The sequence below is a fragment of the Panthera pardus genome, unplaced genomic scaffold, assembly GCF_024362965.1.
Source record: "Panthera pardus isolate Hobbes unplaced genomic scaffold, ASM2436296v1 HiC_scaffold_15, whole genome shotgun sequence".
NCBI lineage: Eukaryota > Metazoa > Chordata > Mammalia > Carnivora > Felidae > Panthera > Panthera pardus.
In genome coordinates this window covers 50,942,992-50,962,034 of record NW_026526710.1, presented here as the reverse complement: position 1 = coordinate 50,962,034, position 19,043 = coordinate 50,942,992, and the positions used below count along the sequence as shown (strand labels likewise).

General features: G+C 38.4%; 1 protein-coding gene across 3 annotated transcripts in view; it reads right to left on the bottom strand.

The window, feature by feature from the left end:
- MAPRE2 (microtubule associated protein RP/EB family member 2) overlaps window positions 1-19,043 on the bottom strand; it is a 158,626-nt gene that overhangs the window by 35,889 nt on the left and 103,694 nt on the right. For all 3 annotated transcript variants that reach the window (XM_019465418.2, XM_019465417.2, XM_019465416.2), the window contains 2 exons: window positions 4,361-4,506; window positions 489-702 (listed from right to left, as the gene is read on the bottom strand). In XM_019465418.2, the coding sequence (XP_019320963.2) occupies window positions 489-702; window positions 4,361-4,506 (360 nt within the window). The remainder of the gene's footprint in view (window positions 1-488; window positions 703-4,360; window positions 4,507-19,043) is intronic.

Genomic DNA, 19,043 nt, shown 5'->3' with positions numbered 1-19,043 from the left:
GATCTTGCTGAATATTATCACGTAAATATTGGCACTGACCATACAGGAAATAGGATGCATATTTCAATGACTTTTCTTTGAAGGATGTAGAGGATTATTCACATTTAAAAGCAAAATTGGTTCATATTCTGGTTTGTATGACCAGTAATTAGGTAGTAAAAATACTTCAGCTGAAATCTAAGCAGACTTGACATATTTCAGAAAAACGTACCAAGAAAATGAAACCTATCCCTGGAGTATTATAACATATAGCTTCAATGATACAAAGTGAGTAACTCTGCCTTTTTAAGAGATTAAATCGTGATCATTAGACTTATTACAGATAAGGCCCTGCTATGAAGATAAATGTGGTCAAATAGACGACAATAAAAATCATCCAGAGGCCTAAAGAGATTGACTGCTGGGAAGAATCAAACACAAGAAAGCACACAAGAGCCTGAGCCACTTCCCAAAATGCAAGCAACTATACGATTTCACTGTTCCCATACCTGCGGTGGGGGAGTTTGCGTGATGAGACTTTTTTGGCAGGTTGAAGATCTGTTCGCCAGGGTCGGGGGGAGGGATCGCATCTTGCCCTTGCCGTGCTTCTACAGGATCATACTCCTTCCCATCGTAGTTAGCATCATAGAATTTCTTAAACCATTGAATGAAATCCAGGTTGTCCTGGAAACGCCCCTTCACCAGCTTCTCCACTGGGATCACCTGCAATATAAAATCGCCATGTGAGTCGTGAACCCGTTTATGAGTATTTGGCACAACTGAAGCATTTCCTATAAACTATCTTCTACGGGTCAGGGATTATTTACTGGTCTCCCCCTCAGCTTCTTGGCCAGCTGTATTCTAGAATTCACCTATTTTTTTTTTTCATCATATGCAAGCAAAATTAAAATAAAATGCTGTAGGTGTTCTTCTGAATTATTTCACACCTCTGAACAAATGAGATGAAACAAAAAGTACCTTAGCTGTCAAGAGGGGCTGATTCTCTTCAGAATGTATTTGATTACATAAGCATCTCCATGCAAAAATGGGCCTGGGATGTTGTGCTAGTTCAAGACTGATGAGTTTTCCATATTTCTTTTTTAAAAAATGTTTATTTGTTTATTCTTAGAGAGATCGGGCCAGCAGGGAAGGGGCAGAGAGGGAAAGGAAGAGAAAATTCCAAGCAGACTCTGCACTGTCAGTGCAGAGCCTGATACAGAGCTCGAACCCACGAACCATGACATCATGACCTGAGCAGAAACCAAGAGTCAGACATTTAACTGACTGAGCCACCCAGGTGCCCCTTCAGTATTTCTTTCTAACACCTGCTTCTGCTGTGCTGGAATAAACTCCTTCCTGTAAGGATTATAGCTACCAGAGGGTGTGAATGAATAAGACTCAAATCAATCCAAACATACACATATCTAACGGTCTGTAGGAAGCAAAACAAATTTTCCTGTTTTGTTTGTTTACAATGTAGAGAGACAAGCATTATAAACAACTACAAATACAGGGCCTAGGAGTTCACAGGCTGCACAGAAACACGGCTAATGTCCACGGGAGTGAACAGGGACAGAAATGGGGTCTGACTAGGGGAGGCACCGAAGGCATTCTGGAGGAGGAGGTACTCTGTATTCACCTCCACTTCTGAGACAAATCTCAGCTTTTCATAGAGTAACCCTTTCTACTGGCATCCTAGACAGCCAATAGGTACCCCCCCCTTTAGAGGTCACACGAGAACTTTCAGAATTGTGACAGGAAGAAATGTGGGGTGACTCATTAGCTTTACTTCAGTGGGCAGCTCTTTTTGAAGGAAAACGGAAAAGGACTTAGTTATGCAAACTGTGCCATTACCAGATTCTGACTTCCTCATCTTTGAGTCGGAATCCTAGCTGAATGTAGGCCATGGGAGTTACAAAGCTAGGGAGTGAGTCAGATGATGTGCACACAATTCAGACACAAACCTAGGGTTGAAAGGGCACAGCTTCACTGACTAATATGAGCAGAAGCCATATAAATTAAACTTTCAGTAAGGCTTTGCCATCTCTGGAACCAGATACCCCTGATACCCTAAAATGGATCATCAGAACCACTTAAAAAATAAAGAACAACCTCTATCAATGACCACTTGAAGAAAATACACCAACTGAAGCATTTTAGGCAAGCCATTAAACTAAATCATTAGCAGTACATTTTTAAAATGTTTTTTAATATGTTTTTTATTTTAAAGTTTTATTTATTTGACAGAGTGCACGTGCACAGGAGAAAGTCAGGGAGGGGCAAACAGAAAAAGAGAATCCTAAGCAGGTTCTGAGCTGTCAGCATGGATCCTGACATGGGGCTTGATTCCCATGACCCTGGGATCATTACCTGAACCGAAATCAAGAGTCGGACGTTCAACTGACTGAGCCACCCAGGTGTCCCAGCAGTAAGTACATTTTTTAAAAATATTTTTGATAAAGCTAAAATTGAAACGAACTCAAGAATAGAGCAAAATAAAGAGAAACAAACTTTGGGAGGAGACTACATTTTTCATGAAGACTCTTCCCAAATTTCACTGAAGTCCACCCTTTTGTGAAGACTCTTCCAGGGAGGGAGACTTGGGTGTGGATCTCTCTCTCTTCCCAAATTTCACTGAAGTCCACCCACAGGGAAGAATTCCTTCCACACATGCACTTAATATTTGACTTTTTGTTTTATTAAATATTTTCATGTCTTCATATGTATAACTTTTGCTTATGCTGATACTGATTTTTAAGTGCCTTCCTAGAGCATAAGGCCCTTTAATTAACATGCTACTTTCTTTTGTTTTCTGCCAAACATGAAAATTTAGAAACAGTTTTAGATGATGGTGCTACATTAACCACTGACAGTAAGCACTTACTTCTGTTAATTACACATTTCCCATCAAAATCAAAGTTTTGGGGCCTAAGCTCAAAATCTGGGGTGGCAAGCAAATCTTTACACAGATGCTGTCCTGCTCTGACAAACACACACAGGGACCACTGTCTATCCAAACAAGGATCCTTGGGGGAATCATAGCATATTACGTTAGAGAGGCCAACAAAGGTGATTGAGGCCAAGCTCCCTTCACTACAAGAATTTTATCCTAAACATTCTTCAACAGTGGCTCATCTCCTCTCTACGTATACACTTCCACGGACATATGGATGCCCCTAATCTGTTACGTAGCAAGTTATGGGTGGTTTTTTCCTTTTTGATCTAGAAGCATGTATAGAGAAAAGATACAGAAACGGATAGGGAAATAATGCTGTTAATAAGTAAGGAGAACCTATACAGCTCTGATTTCAAATATTACAGAAGGAGCTAACTGGAAATTAACCACAGCAAAGGACAAAGTTGAAAGGACTCCAAAAAGGCTGAACTGTTAAGGGGTTAATCTGAAATAAAAGTTCTGAGAAAACAAGAAGGCAAGATTTTAATATTTTGGTAAGACTGCTTTCATTTAGGAAGATAATAATTGCATTAAAATGTGTGCAGTTTAGCAAACTTTTCTCTTTTCCTTTAACCTGTCTCTTATAAAACACTATTTAAAATTTTCATTTCCATGTAGCCTACTTATTGCTACTATTGATGCAAAGTTATCTGTTCCTCCCCTGCTGCTTTTTCTCTTTCCCCTTACTCAAAATTCATTTCTTCCCAAACCTATTCCCTATAAGATATACAGCCATGGTAAAGAATATGGATTAAATATGTATTTGAGTAACAGGAACCATGCAGAGACTGAGTGGACTTCAGTGACAGTCCTTTATGGGAGAAGAAAGGACTCTAGTCTACTTCATTTGTACCACACTGGGACAACATTCTAACATTTAAGGGGTGGGGGGAAGGCAGTTTATGGAGACGGAGAATTTGAGTGTATACACTATGCTCAACATTTTGATACACATTCCCTCACTTTCACATCATAACTATGGGAAAGGGGTTATGGTCTCACTTTATAAGTGGGTAACTCAAAGAATTCAAGTAACCTGCTCAAATCTTGGACATGGGATACAAACCCATGCCATTTCCACTGTAACCTGCCTTTTTTTCCCCAAAGGAACAAAATACACAAAGAACCACAGTGGCATCTGTCAAACAAAAATTTCTCTCCTGCAATGTTAAAACAGAACAGCAACATTTGAACCTCTGTAATTACCTTTAGTGTTTAATATAATGGCTGTTAAGTTTAGAAATTTCCTTAAATAAGAGCCTCATACAAATATAGGAAGAGAGGGTTGATGCTTTATGCTAGGTACAGACCCCAAACTATTTTGACCATATTAAGGAATACGCCTTCGGATTTTTGCATTTTGGCACAAAAACCAATTTTTAGGAACGATCACGCATTTTATGGAGGTAGAAGTTAGTTTCCTACCTTATCAACATTCATTCGCTTAAACGATGCTTGCAGAAGTTTAAAATTGTGAATATATTCATGCTCCAACTTTGCTTGAAATTTTACTTTCTTCAAACTAATGCAGCCTGGAAAGAGCATGTCCATGAACTGGCAATAGGCAGCCCCTGGAAAGAAAGGAGAAAAAGGCTGATGTAAGTCTGACTGTTCCCAGTTGTGACTGAGGATTGTTAGGCAGGAAGGAGCCCCCCCCCCCCCCCCCCAGCTGTGTGCTCCTCTCCCCCATGTGCTTACACATCCTTATTCGATTGGGCTGGGAGCCAGAGAGGGAAGGGACCATGCCTCCCTCCCACCACTTTTCCCATTCCTAACCACTGTGACAGTGATGCTGTGTTCACCAGAGCATCCCCACATTCCACAATGAACAGAAATACTTTTTAAAAAAATGTTTATTTATTTCGAGAGAGAGAGTGGTGAGAGTGAGTGGGGCGGGGGGCGGAGGGAGCAACCTAAGCAGGCTTCATGCTGCCAGTACAGAGCCCGATGCAGGGCTCGAACTCACCAACTATGAGATCATGCCCTGAGCTGAAACCAAGAGTCTAATGCTTAAGCAACTGAGCCACCTAGGCACCCCAATACTTCTTGAGAGAGAGAGAGCGAGAGAGAGAGAGCGCGAGTGTGCATGTGCGCACCAGTCAGGGATGGGGAAAGGGAGAGAGAGAATCTTAAGCAGTCTCCACACCCAGCAGAGAAAGAGGCGGGGCTTGATCTCAAAACCCTGGGATCATGTCCTAAGCCAAAATCAAGAGCTGGAAGCTTAATCCACTGGGCCACCCAGGCGCCCCCAGAGATATTTTAATGCCAAGGAACTCAGGATAAGAATAACTCTTCTTAGCTTCTATCAGAAAAAAAGGAACATTTTCTTCCCTCTAGATGCTACCTGCTCCAAGTCATCAAAATACACAGATCTGAGAGAAAAACAGAAAGTTTAAACACAAGAAGACTACAAAATTTCTCATGAAATGCACAGCTCAAAAAATAAATATGCAAATACAAATATGCCCAAGCTTGTTTTTTTTTTTTTTTTAATTTTTAATTTTTTTTAACGTTTATTCATCTTTGAGAGACAGAGAAAGAGCATGAGCAGGGAAGGGGCAGAGAGGGAGACACAGAATCCGAAGCAGGCTCCAGGCTCCGGGCTGTTAGCACAGAGCCTGACGCGGGGCTCAAACCCATGAACTGCGAGATCTGACCTGAGCCGAAGTCAGACGCTCAACCGACTGAGCCACCCGCGTGCCCTTGCCCAAGCTGTTTCATATCCATCTTGCAAAATGACTTAGGTTAAACTGGATAACTAAACCACCTAATACCCAAAACAGTTGTATACCAATTTAATTCCAGTCTAGAGCAATGGGGTCCTATATTAACATGAAGGATGAAGACAAGGAGACTCTGAAACTTACAGAAGTTCAGAGTCATGCTGTTTATGACTGAGAAATAAAAATAACAGAAATGTTCAATGAGTCCCCTGAGGAAATGGTCAGAGAAAAAAAGATTAAGTCTTTCATATGTATTTTTTTAATGAAGAACTCTTACATCATGACAATTTCCACTAGAAAATCCCAGCAAGATCATGTTTACGGATTCATATCTTCTTAATAGTTAAGGCCGCAGGCATTTAGAAAAGGAAATTCAAAGCCCGAAGGAGAAATAGTAATTGAGTGGCAAGAATGGGAACAAGATGCCATTTCTGTGTTTTGTTGTGTTTTTTTTTTTTCCTTCTTCAGATCTCTTGGTCTGTTTCTATAATGTGCCCGTGTTGGCCTTTCTGGAACATGAAGGAATTCCCCTCATCTTCTGGTATCAAGGTTTCTGTGAGAAGCTCTTTACTGTATTTGGGTGATTTACCTTTACATGGGAAGAAGCTAAATGATCTCTTATGTCACACAGATGTTGAACATCCTTTACTGAGATAGGAATCAGAGAGAGAGAGAGAGAGAGAGAGAACAAAGTATCCGGGATCTAAGGGCTGCCTCAACAGGAAGTGGTGAGGTAATTCCTTATTCAGAGGTAATACTATAAAATCATGAAATACAGGCTGCGGTAAAAAAAAAAAAACCACCTCCAGAATCTTTGCATCTATGAAGTTTCTCCTTAGATGACCACACCCTGAGCGCAAACTAGTAATATTCCCACTCAAGCAGATGGGTTCTCTTAAAAACTAAGTAAAACAAACCCCAACAAAAACCACTGAGGAGGTAAGAGAAACATCATGATCTTGGGGGGCATTCTTATAGCCGTAATTATTCAGGTCTCCCTTTTCAAGTACCACCAGATGGAACAAATTCCAGTAGACGTTCAAACACTATTTTTACCAGAGATGGAGATGTCTATAAATACAACTGTCTCATCACCTGCTTTTTGTAGAGTTATTTTTCTCTAGCATTTAGCATAAAATGTACTTATGAAGATCCAGATACTTCTGCATTCTTACAAGCCAACCAACCAACTCCCTCACTTCCAAAATTTCCAAAGTACTAACAGCTTTTGGATAAAAAGCAAACTTGAATTCAGAGAGGGGGAAAAAGGAAAAGTCATCTCCAGTTCATCTAAAGAGAACCACTTTAATGACCTGGTATATACCACTTATTAATTAGTTAATTAATTAATTTAATTTTAACAGACTGATCCCCTTCTGGGTCACGTTTAATACTTTCTGACATTTTTAATGGCTGATTTTTATATCATGCTAAGCGACTTTCCCAAACCAAGATTAGATATTCACATACATTTTCTTCAAGTATTTTGTGGTCTCAAGTTTTACATTTACATCCTGAATTCATGCAGAATTTATTTTGGTCTAGGACATAAAGGATGGCTCTAATTTTAGTTACTCCAAATGTTGGTGGGAATCTGTCATTTTTGGCATCCCAACACTTGGGCACCTTCCTGTCTGGTTGATGCTACAGTGCCCTACCTCCCATCCCAGTATGGACAGGGGGCAAATATCCTTTTCCCCATCCCCAGCAGTCAAGATGCAGGCCTGTGACCTGGGCTATGCCTGGGTCTCAGAGTCTTGACAGTGACCGAAATATACAGGGGATACTAGAATTTAATCATGGTAGCACTGGTGGGATCTAGAGTCCTGGGACAGCAACACAGTGGCATCCTAGTCCAGTAGCACAAGGGAGGCTCTCTTTCCAGCTTTGGCTTGGTTTCCCATGGTCTCTGAGGTACTAAATATCTTTCCTATAAGTTTGTCTCTGCTTAAGCTTGCCAGGATTATTTTCTGCTATTTTCTTTTCTTTTTTTGGCAGCGGGGGGGGGGGGGGGGGGGGGGGGGAGGAGGAGGGTTTGTGAGTGCAGCTTTTTGTTTTATTTTTATTTAAATTCAAGTTAGATAACACACAGTGTAGTCTTGGCTTCAGGAGTAGAATCCAGAGATTCATCTCTTACATATGACACCCAGTGCTCATCCTGAAAAGTACCCTCCTTAATGCCCCTCACCCATTTAACCCATTCCCGACTAGCAACCCTCATTTTCTGCTATTTTCAACCACAAATCTCAAATGTTAAAGTAACCTAGGTGTTGATCATCATCATTTCATAAATAATTTATGTTTTTCCGAGGAAAAGCATTATCTTTACTATATTGCTTTCCTAATACAGGCATTCAGGTCTCTTTCCAGACTTAAAATAATTTTGGTCTGTCCCAGGGATAGCTCATACTCTTTGCTAATTAAATGCTACAATATGTGTTATTTTTTATAGAATAATTTCCCTTTTCTCAAAATCGTCTTAAACTTTATCATGCATTTATTCTATTTTTGTATTTGTCATTCATGGCATATAGAAAATAAATTTTCTTTGAAAATTAGTCATTTGCTAAGTAAGAGCTCTATTGAGATATAACTCATCTATCATAAAATTCAACCTTTTAAAAGTACAGTTGATCCTTGAGCAACATGGGGGTTATGGGCACTGACCCTCCTGCACAGTTGAAAATCTTCATGTAACTTTTGACTCCCCCAAATCCAAACTACAAATAGCCTATTATTGACCAGAAGACTTAATAATAACAGTTGACACCTTCTGTAGGTTATATTTTCTATCCAATTACTACGTTTTTATAATAAAGCTAGAGAAAATGTTAGGAAAATCCTAAGGAAAAAAATACATTTAGAAAATGTACTGTAGTGGGGCGCCTGAGTGGCTCAGTCGGTTAAGCGTCCGACTACGGCTCAGGTCACAGTCTCACGATCCATGAGTCCCAGCCCTGCATCCGGCTCTGTGCTGACAGCTCAGAGCCTGGAGCCTGTTCCGGATTCTGTCTCCCCTTCTCTCTGCCCTTCCCCTGCTCACACTCTGTCTCTCTCAAAAATAAACAAACATTAAAAAAAAATTAAATAGAAAATGTACTGTATTTATCTAAAAAAAAAAACCACACATGTAAATGGATTGATACAGTTCAAATCTGTGTTGTTCAAGGGTCAATTGTAAACAAATTCTGTGCCTCTGAAGATACAGAATCGTGTATCCACCACTACTATCTAATTCCAGAAGATTTTCATTATCACCAAAATGAACTCCATACCTGTTAGCAGCCACTCTCTCCCTTCCTGTCCGCCCAGATCCTGATAACCAATCACTGATCTATTTTGTCTCTACGGATCTGCCTATTGTGGATATTTCGTATAAATGAATCAAAATATGTAACCTTTGTGTCTGGTTTACCTTAGCAAAATCCTTTCAAGGTTTATCCGTGTTGTGGTGTGTACCGGAAGTGCATATTCTGTTCTGTGGCTTAATAACATTCGATTGTAGGTATATGCTACATTTTATTGATTTACTCATCAGTTGGCGAACATTTGGGTTTTCCCTTTTGGGCTATTAGGAGCAATGCTACTATGAACTCTCATGTACAAGATTTTGTGTGGACTTAAGTTTTCAATTCTCTTGGGATATGGTACACCTCTGTTTAACATGTGAGGAACTGTCACATGGCTTCCTATTTTACATTCCCACCAGCAACACACCAGGATACTAATTCCTCCACATCTGCACTAACACTGTCTTTTTGATTCTAGTCATTCTAATAGGTGTAAATTTTGATTTAATTTCCCTAAACACTAATAATATTAAACATCTTTTTCATATGCCTTTTGGCCTTTTATATATCTTCTTTGGAGAAATGTTTATGCAAATCCTTTGCCAATTTTTAAATTGGGTGATTTTTCCTTTTATTGGGAAGGTGAAAAATCTCCATTTTAGATACAAGTCTCTTATCAGATACCTAATTTGCAAACACTTTCTCCTGTCTGTGGATTGCCTTTTTACTTTCTTAATGGCATCCTTTGAAGCACACACATTTTTACTTTTGATGAAGCACAATTACTTTCTTTCATCACTTGTATTTTGGTCATTTCTAACAAACCACTGCCTGCCTAATCCAATATCGTAAGGATTTATACCTACATTTTCTTGTAAAAGTGGTATAGCTTTAATTCATACACTTAGGTCAATGGTCCATTTTGAATTATTTCTTATATATGGTGTAAAGTTTGGGTCTTTGTTATTTTGCATGTAACTATTCAGTTGGGGCACCACTGTTGAAAAGACTATCCTTTCCATTTAATTGTCTTGGCACTCTTGCTGAAAATCAATTGCTATCAATGGCATAGTTTACTATTTCTGGAGTCTCATTTTTATATTTGTGCAGTAACAGTCTTGATTACTCTCTCTCTACTGCACTAACTTTGTGCAGTAACATTCTTGATTACTGTAGCTTTGTAGTCAATTCTGAAATGAAAAGTAGAAGTCCTCCAACTTTGTTTCTCCTTTCCAAACAGGTATTCTGGTTCCCTTGCATTTCCATATTAGTTTTAAGATCAGCTTGTCAATTTCTGATAGGGAGTGGATGATAGAGGCTTGGAAAGTACTGCCATTGTAACAATAGTAAGTCTAACCCATGAACATGGGATGTCTTTAATAATGTTTTAAAGTTTTCAGTATATAAGCCTTCCACTTAAAAATTTTTATTTTCTTCAATTCTACTATAAGTTGAATGGTATTCTTAATTCTATTTTTGGATTGTTCATTGTTAATGCATAGAAATATAATTGATTTTTGGATATTATCTTGTATATCCTACAATCTTGCTTAACTCATTTCAGTTATAATAGTTTTTTCTTGGCACTTAGGATTTCTTTGCATACAAGATCATGACATCTGTAAATAGAGATCATTTTACTATTTCCTTTCCAATGTGAATGCTTATTTTTCTTGTCCAAATGCCATGGCTCGAACCTTTAGTAGTATGTTAAATAGAAGAGCTGCCAATGTACATCCTTGTCTGGTCGTAGTGGGGGAAAGCATCTAGCTTTTCACCACTAAGTATGATGTTAGCTTCAAGTTTCTCATTATCAGAGGAAGTTGCCTTTTTCCTCCCAATGTTTATGTATTTTTGAGAGAAAGAGCATGGGGGGAGTGGCACAGAGAGAAAGGGAGACACAGAATCCAAAGCAGGCTCCAGGCTCTGAGCTATCAGCACAGAACCTGACGTGGTGCTTGAACCCATGAACCGTGAGATCACGACCTGAGCCGAAGTGAGATGCTTAACCAACTGAGCCATGCAGGTGCCCCAGGGGAAGTTGCCTTCTATTACTTATCTTTTTAACATAAAAAGGTGTTGAATTTTGTCAAATGCTTTTTTTCTGCAATTATCACATGGCTTTTGTCCTTTATTCTATTAAATGGTGTACTATACTGGTTTCTTTAATCCCATTTGATCTAACCTTGTATTAATTCCATTTGATCATGGCATATAATCCTCTCTATATGTTGCCAGATTCATGTTGCTAGTATTTTGTTGAGAAATTGTGTCTATATTCATAAGAGATATTGATCTATAGTTTTCTTGTGATATCTTTGGTTTTGGTTGATACTGACCTCACAAATAAGTTCGAAAGTATTTCTTCCTCTTATTTTTTGAAAGAATTAGTGGAGGGTTGGTGTTTTTTTCTTTCTTTGTTTAAACATTTGGTAGATTTCACCATTGAAGTTATCTGAGCTCAGGGTTTTCTTTCTGGAATTGTTTACAAATTACCAATCACATCTCTTATTATATAGATCTATTAAGAATTTCTATTTTATCTTAGGTTTCAGTAGTTATGTCTTTCTAGGTTTTTATCCACTTTACCTAGGCTATTTGGTTTTTAAATATTCATTTCCTAACTTATGAGTTCTAATAAATTTTCAGTTGTTTCTCTTTAGTTTTCTAGGGAGAAATAAAGTGATACATTTTTGTACTGTATTTTTGTGTATGTATATATATATATATGCTTATTACATACTTTTTCTTTAACAAGAGTATCTCATGTCCTTCCTCTAAGTCAGTTATTGACCACTGATTTCTGACCCTAAGGAAGTATTTTTCTGAGTTTTACCAAGAGTTGTTATCAGGAAGGGATCCTGAGTTTTACCAACTACCTTTTTAGCAATCATGGAGACAATAAAAAAGTTTTTCTCCTTTGATCTATTAACTGATCAATAACGTTCATGGATTTCTTAATGTTGAATCATCTTTATATCCTTAGACTTAAGTCCTACTTCGTGGATTTACAAAGTTTTTATTACAGTGCGGGTTTAGATTCACAAATACTTTATGATTTTTGCCCCTATACTTGTGAGGCTGTCTGCAACTTTGTGTGCTTTTGTCCTGGTTCTGATTATTCTTTTAAGTTAAAAAATACATTGGGGAAATTTTCATAATTTTGGGAGTCTAAAAGCTTGTGCACATAAAAAAAAAGGCTTTGATTAGATTGCTCATGGCACAGTTTGCTAGCTGTATACCCTCAGTTTTTTTCTTCTCTATGCTTTCAGAACCATGTAAGTATCAAACAGGTGGAGTAATTTTTCTCCAACAGGCAATGTGGAAAGAATAGATAATATTAGCATTTCAGGTAATTTCAGGTACATTATGTGATCATTTAAGGTATTCTATCATAGGTCAGATTTTCTAGAGTCAAAGGAACCCCTGAAAATTTTTAAGAAATATCTTATTGACCTTGGGGAGCTATACTTAAGATTTGTTGTCATTGCTCCTGGGTATGTCCACTATGGGTATTTTCAACTTCCAGTTCCCCAAATCTCTACTGCACAAGACACATTATGAAAAGGATACTTTGAAATTAATTGTTGCTAAGAACATGGTTAAGGGTGCTTACTGGGGCAAAAAACTATAATCATGGCGTAACTTGAATAAGGCTGTTGTATTCTCTTTTCTATCAAAGGCTAACCCCTCCAGCTGTGCTGTAGATCCCATCTCTGCTCATCCTCTCATTGAGGTCATGGACTCCAGCTACTCTCAGTCTCTCAGAAATTGCAATGCGCCAATATCATCTGACTTTGACAAAATAAAAATCTTTCTTAATTTCACATAATCCTTTAGCTACTATATCATTTGTCTCCTCCTATTCACAACAAAACTTGACGAAGTTGTCCTTATTTCCATTGTTTACCATTCAAACCAATCCTAGTGTCTTCCAATCTTACCAAGTTCCAGTTAAGGTCATCAATAGCTTCTCTGTTACCAAAACTAACAGTCTTTCTTCATCCAACTCAACACCTCTGAATACTGTCTGTCTTGTTGCCCATCCCTTCTTGAAATTCTGTATTTTCCTCCTTAGACAGAATGGGTATCAAAGGACTGATCAATTCAGCAATCATTACTTTTGCCCTTTAAGTCTCAGCCAGCCACAAACCGGAATGCTCTTCATTGACAGGCATACAGATTTTTGGGCCATTTCCTTAACCTTGCAGTAACATGGCCTACATTTTGCACAGATCCCACTTCCATCAATTTACGCTAAGGTTGCCATTATTCAGAACACATACCACTCCTTACTAAGGAGACTAACATGTTTTCCTATGAAATCACTATGAACTCCTTCCCCACTCTATAGTGACCTATGACATGGCCTCTGTCTACCTCTCCCTTGTCTAACTTCCCCTTAGGAAGCTCCTTTCACACTGGCTTCCTTGCTGTTTCTGGAACACTTCAGGTCTGTTTCTGCATTATGACCTTTATATAGGCTGTTTCCTCTGGAACTTTACATTCTTCTTGCCATTCATATCAAGGCTTGGATGTCACCTACCAGGAAAGGCCCTCCCATCCTATCCCATCTGAAGGGACTCTCTTGTCACTCTTCATCACGTCACCCTGTTTTAGGTCTATTTTATTAATTTATATGTTACTCTGTGGCTTCCCTTCCCTTGCTGCAATAGAAGGTTCAAGAGAGCTTGCACTTTATCTGTCCAGGTCCCTTCTGTATCCCGAACCTTGATAGTGTGGCCTTTAATATCTGGTCAATGAATCAGTTTACCGATAGTAGCAGCTGAACCCCAACAAGGGCTAGTCGATGGTAAAATTCTAATGTTACCAAAGTCCCAAATAAGAGTACAAAAAGAGTTGCTACATATTTTAAGAACTCATTGGGGTAAAAATTAAGCAAAAAAGCAATCTAAACTAAGAACTACTCTGGAAACTAAGTGTGCAGAAAGGTGAAACATAAGCCTCCAAAGGCTAAATATAACACACTCTGGTAAAAAGCAATCCAAATTGTAGGATGTTGTGTTTAACAAGATCATGATGGGCCATGTTCTGAGCCTGTGAACTCAAGGCACTAGTGCAGTTATGAGGGTCAAGTTCTGAAAATGAGGGAGTAATTAGAAAGTAAGGAAAATGTTCTGTCTTTGTGCCATGCTATGCCTGCACATGGTTCCAGTTGTTACAATCAAAAGTGACATAATGGAGCTAAAAAGTTTGGGGACAGGAATCCAAAATGAATAGGTGAGGCACTGTATAAAGGCAGAACTCAAAAATGAATACCTAACCCTCCAAAGATTCAAGGATGTACGATTTAAATCTATGTAATCATGAAAAGCATGAGAAGATAAATAATCTCATTTCTACCAGATTTAGTATTAGGGTATCAGGATAAACTGACATTTTTAAAAGGAAATGTTCAGACAACAAGAAAGGAAATGTTAATTTATAGATTATACCATGCCAAGAAATAAATGAAAATACCCATATTTATTTAAAATCTGTTAAAACATTCGTTATCAATTTTTACAGAGGTATTTTTATCATCACGATCCTATTTTACAGATTTGGGAACAAAGTTCAGAAAGTCATCCAGCTAATGAAAATAACAGAAGTGGAATTTATACTCTGATCTGAACTTCATTTTCTTAAATACTTCCTCTTCTCTATGCTGCTTCTAGGAAATTATAAGCAAAAATTCAAAGAAAATTTGGAAAATTTCTAGATTATAATTCTGTAAGAAGTCATAAAATGAACTGGAGAACATATGAACCTTTCAGACTGATGTCAGAGGTAGAGGGCCAGCTGTACCTTTCCTAGTTATAGAAGAATTTGGGCTGGACAGATAGTTCATTTACCTGTCCCTGTGTCATGATTTTATATTTTTTAGTACATATACACTCATAAGAACTTCATTTTACATGTTTATGTAATGTATATACAAAAATGTAGATAAAATAGAATACATATACATTATTATCTCATAGCACTTTCCCTAGAAATGTGACCTTGTCTGCAGAGAAGACCTTCAGATATATTGGGTTTTGCCACAAAGAGCTACTCAAATTGCCCATCTGATGTTCTCACAGGCCAAAGAACTATTATATACAAATGTCTGTATCAGTGGATTCAATTTCAACTTTCCACCATCTTAGGTGGTACTGATGAAGGGTCAGAAGAAAGACAACCTTAATTTACCGGACACATCCACACAATTCTATCTGTCATTATAGGTAAGGGACTTCTAACAAAGCTGCTTCAATTAGGACCACAAAGTGGGCAGAGAAGGATAGAGAAATGAGCTGTTGGTCTTTAGATCTAAGCCTTAATCATCTTGAACAGACCATGACCAGGCATCACACCTTTCTAAAACAGCAGTAATCCCTGTCTGCAAGACATCAGGTTTGGATAGATCTCTAAGCTCTAAAGTTAAATGATTCTCCAATTCGGTCACCAACTTCTCTTTTAAGGGATACTTGATGTTTCTGCTAATTAGGAGACAACAATGCTTCATTATCATATGACTAAGTCTTGTCAGAGCTCTTGCTCCCAGCCATTGCCATCTTTTGTCATGGTTGCTGGAGGAGACACTAGGATATCACTGCGTCTGGGGTAATGCTCCCAGGGGCACACACAAACACACACCCCTTCTAGATGACAGTTCTTCCATGTATTTCTCCTTGAGCTCTTGACATTTATATTCTCAGCAACATAACTGTGTTCTGTCACCTTCAGTAGTTGAATTAAAGAGCTTTCACATTAGAATACTGTTTTTACACAATCATCACAGGATCATTCCGGCTCTATTTGAGCATTCGGCCCTGTCATTCCTTGAACATGGTCTGCAGAAGCATGGCTGTAACTAAAGCTCTCATCTCATGTTGAAGGCAGTATTCTATTCCCCTCTGGGAAATCAGAGCCTCATAACAAGGAAAGTGAGACTGCAAAATACAGGGTTACAGATTTCCAGCTCATCAGCAGAAATCTTCCTACCTACACAAAGACAAGTCTTGAGGAGCTTAATGGTAACTGAAAATAATGCTTTGAAACATTAACGTTTTAAAGGAATTAAAAATCCTCAAGTTAGGCTGCATTTTTCTAATCCAACAAAAGTACGATTACGTTAGTAGTAGCTTTGTTTTTGTTTTTATAGGAATCTCCCCCATTCCTGGCACGAACAGCTGCTTGATAACTTCAGTTACCACAGTATGATTTAACTCCCTTAGAGTGAACTTAGAGCACCGTCCATTTCACCAGCCCTGAGTCACAAGTGCAAAAAAATAAAGATCCAGAGGTTCAGAAATCTGCTTTCAACGGAGCTTGTTCTCTGGAATTCCCATGGTCCTCCACTGAGCTTCCCGCTTCTTCCCACTGTTTGGAGTGATGTCAAATTTTTATTCATATTTTAAATAAGTCCCAAAGACAAGTAACTTTTAAATGGATTCCATAAAGAGGAACAGGAGCGATAACCAGCAGGAAGATTTCAACTCCCACAGACACAGAGAAGGCTCACGTGAACTGTGCCGAGTGCTGAAAAGCACCCCATCCTTACCCTTCTCCACATACAGAGTAAGTTGTCTAAGGACATTTTCATCTCCTCTTTCACACAACAAGAAATACGCCAGCGATCGCTATTCAGGCAGATGGAGTTTTAAGAGCATCAGCAGATAGACTACAAGGCCTTGCCAAACCATGTGGCTGGGCTCTCATCTGATAGGTACACTCAGGTTTTTACTAATTTAGAGGATATAAAACTTTCTGAAGCATCTTGTGACTTCCAAGTACTAAGTAACAGAAATGCCAAGTACCGCACAAGAAATATTGACGAAAATAATTATACAGCAAGAGATGAAGTATGCTTACTATGGTGAGCATTTCATAATGTATGTAATTGTTGGTCACTATGTTGTAACCTGACACTAATATTGTAGAATACTTTATTTCAATAAAAATGGAAAATTACAATCTTGTAAGGCTGCAGCAAATTGCAGTTAAAGGTGTTAACATTCTTTGCTTACAGCCTGCCTTCAAGAAGCAAGAATACTTTTTAAAAGGTAATGTTACCTTTATACTGTACTTCTATTAAGAAAATTACAGAGCAATGTTGAAAGTGAGACCTGCTGTAGAGAAAAAACTGATCAGGTATTAAGATTAATGTACTAAGTTGATTTCAAAGTGCTTCTTCACCAAAAAAGCCATGGAAGAATAAAGATTTTATTTTTCAAAAGGACTGTCAATGTAGCAAAAATCTCCATGTGAAATAGTCCTTAAGATTTTATGTATCATTTTTTTTCAAAAAATTTAACATTTTTAATTTATTTTTGACAGACAGAGAGAGACAGAGCATGAGCCAGGGAGGGACAGAGAGAGAGGGAGACAGAGAATCCGAAGCAGGCTCCAGGCTCTGAGCTGTCAGCACAAAGCCCAACATGGGACTCCAACTCACGAGCCGTCAGATCATGACCTGCGCCGAAGTCAGGCCCTTTAACTGACTGAGCCACCCAGGCACCCCTACATATCATTATTTTTCAATAAAAGGTAAATTTTAGAGAAATAATTAGAGATTATAATGGATAGAAATGTACAATACACAGAAGAGAGCTGTTATTTTAAGGGCGGTATTTGTGAAATAATTGTTGCAGAAACTATTCTCTCAGTTGAAAATTAAAATGTGAAGAATGCTAAAGTATGACTGGACTATTTCTGGTTGCTTTTTTCAACTAAATGGTGATTACCCTGTTAACTTGTCATCTTGTGTTTCAAAGTTTTAGGAAAAAATACAAAATTTCAAATCTGCCTATTGATACAAAAAAAGATTCAGCCAAATAAAAGAATAAAGAAGTGGGAGATGAAGAATCATCTTCTTGATCTGAAATACTTTTCATTGCTAGTTGACAATCCAGTGCTGGGAACCTGGTTTCACTTCTAGTTTCCACTACCAGTGATTTCCTTTAGGGTGATGGACTCAAATTTTTACCAAAACAAGCTGTCTAACATACCCAGCTTCATACAGAAAGATCTGGCCTCTACATGGGAATCAAGAATGAGGGAAACAGAAGCACTTGGAGCACAGGCAGGCATGGTGTGCAGGACAAAAGGTCACTGGCTTCCAGGGAGTCTGATGCTGAAACTGGCAGCGAGATGTCCCAACAGCTTAACTCCCTGAACAGAGCTAAAGTTAGCATTTGGCATTCCAGACACAGGAGAAAAGGAAGCACAAAAAGCTTTCTTACAAACGAAAAACAAGGTAGAAAAGTACATTTGAAACCCACACTAAAGGGGTCAGTTTTCTTATTAGGGTCATCAAAACAGAAACTTCTGTAAAGCTGTGACATCAGGGGACACAGTTTTCTTACATGTGCATTCGGTATTTTCATGTTGTTTTGTATCACCTCCTCTACTTCAATGGACAGTTTTTTTTAAGTGTTGAAATTACCTATTTAAAAATGGAAGATTTTACTTAACGAAAGCTTGAGATGGCAGCAGGAATCTGGAAAAGATGGGTTTTGTATCTAATTTTTGTGGTTATAGATCACTGCTAAAAAAATGCCAATCCATAGGTGACATACAGGGATTTCACTTGATTAATCAATGAAAAGCCAGTGAACCAACAAATACTTATCGAGGAATACTTACTTAAAGAACCAAGTAACTTAGTTTTGAGAGATGAGACCTAGGAAAATGAGCAAACACACCAAACTGGAAGTCCTAAAGTATATGGTAGAGACAGAAATACTAGAGCGCTTAGTTCAAAAATTTTGCCCAAGAGAAAGCCAAGAAAGAGTAAACAATATTCTCAAACAGATGAAGTCAAGTCCAGCTTGCATGGTCATTTCCAGCCCTCAAATCGTTTAATAACCTTTAATGTTGAGGTTATAATGACCCTAAGATTTTGTACAGCCCTGAAAATTAACATGAGAGAGAGCTCACATCTTGTTGAGGGTGACCTGGAAGAAGAGGAAGGTGGCACTGGGGATGGACCTCAAGGGCAAGCATTCCAAGCAAAGATAAGGAATTAGAGCCTTTGATGAAAGAGGATTTGAGGCAAATGTAGGTGAAGGGTAGGGTGTAATGGGGGTAGATGCTGCAAGGACTGTT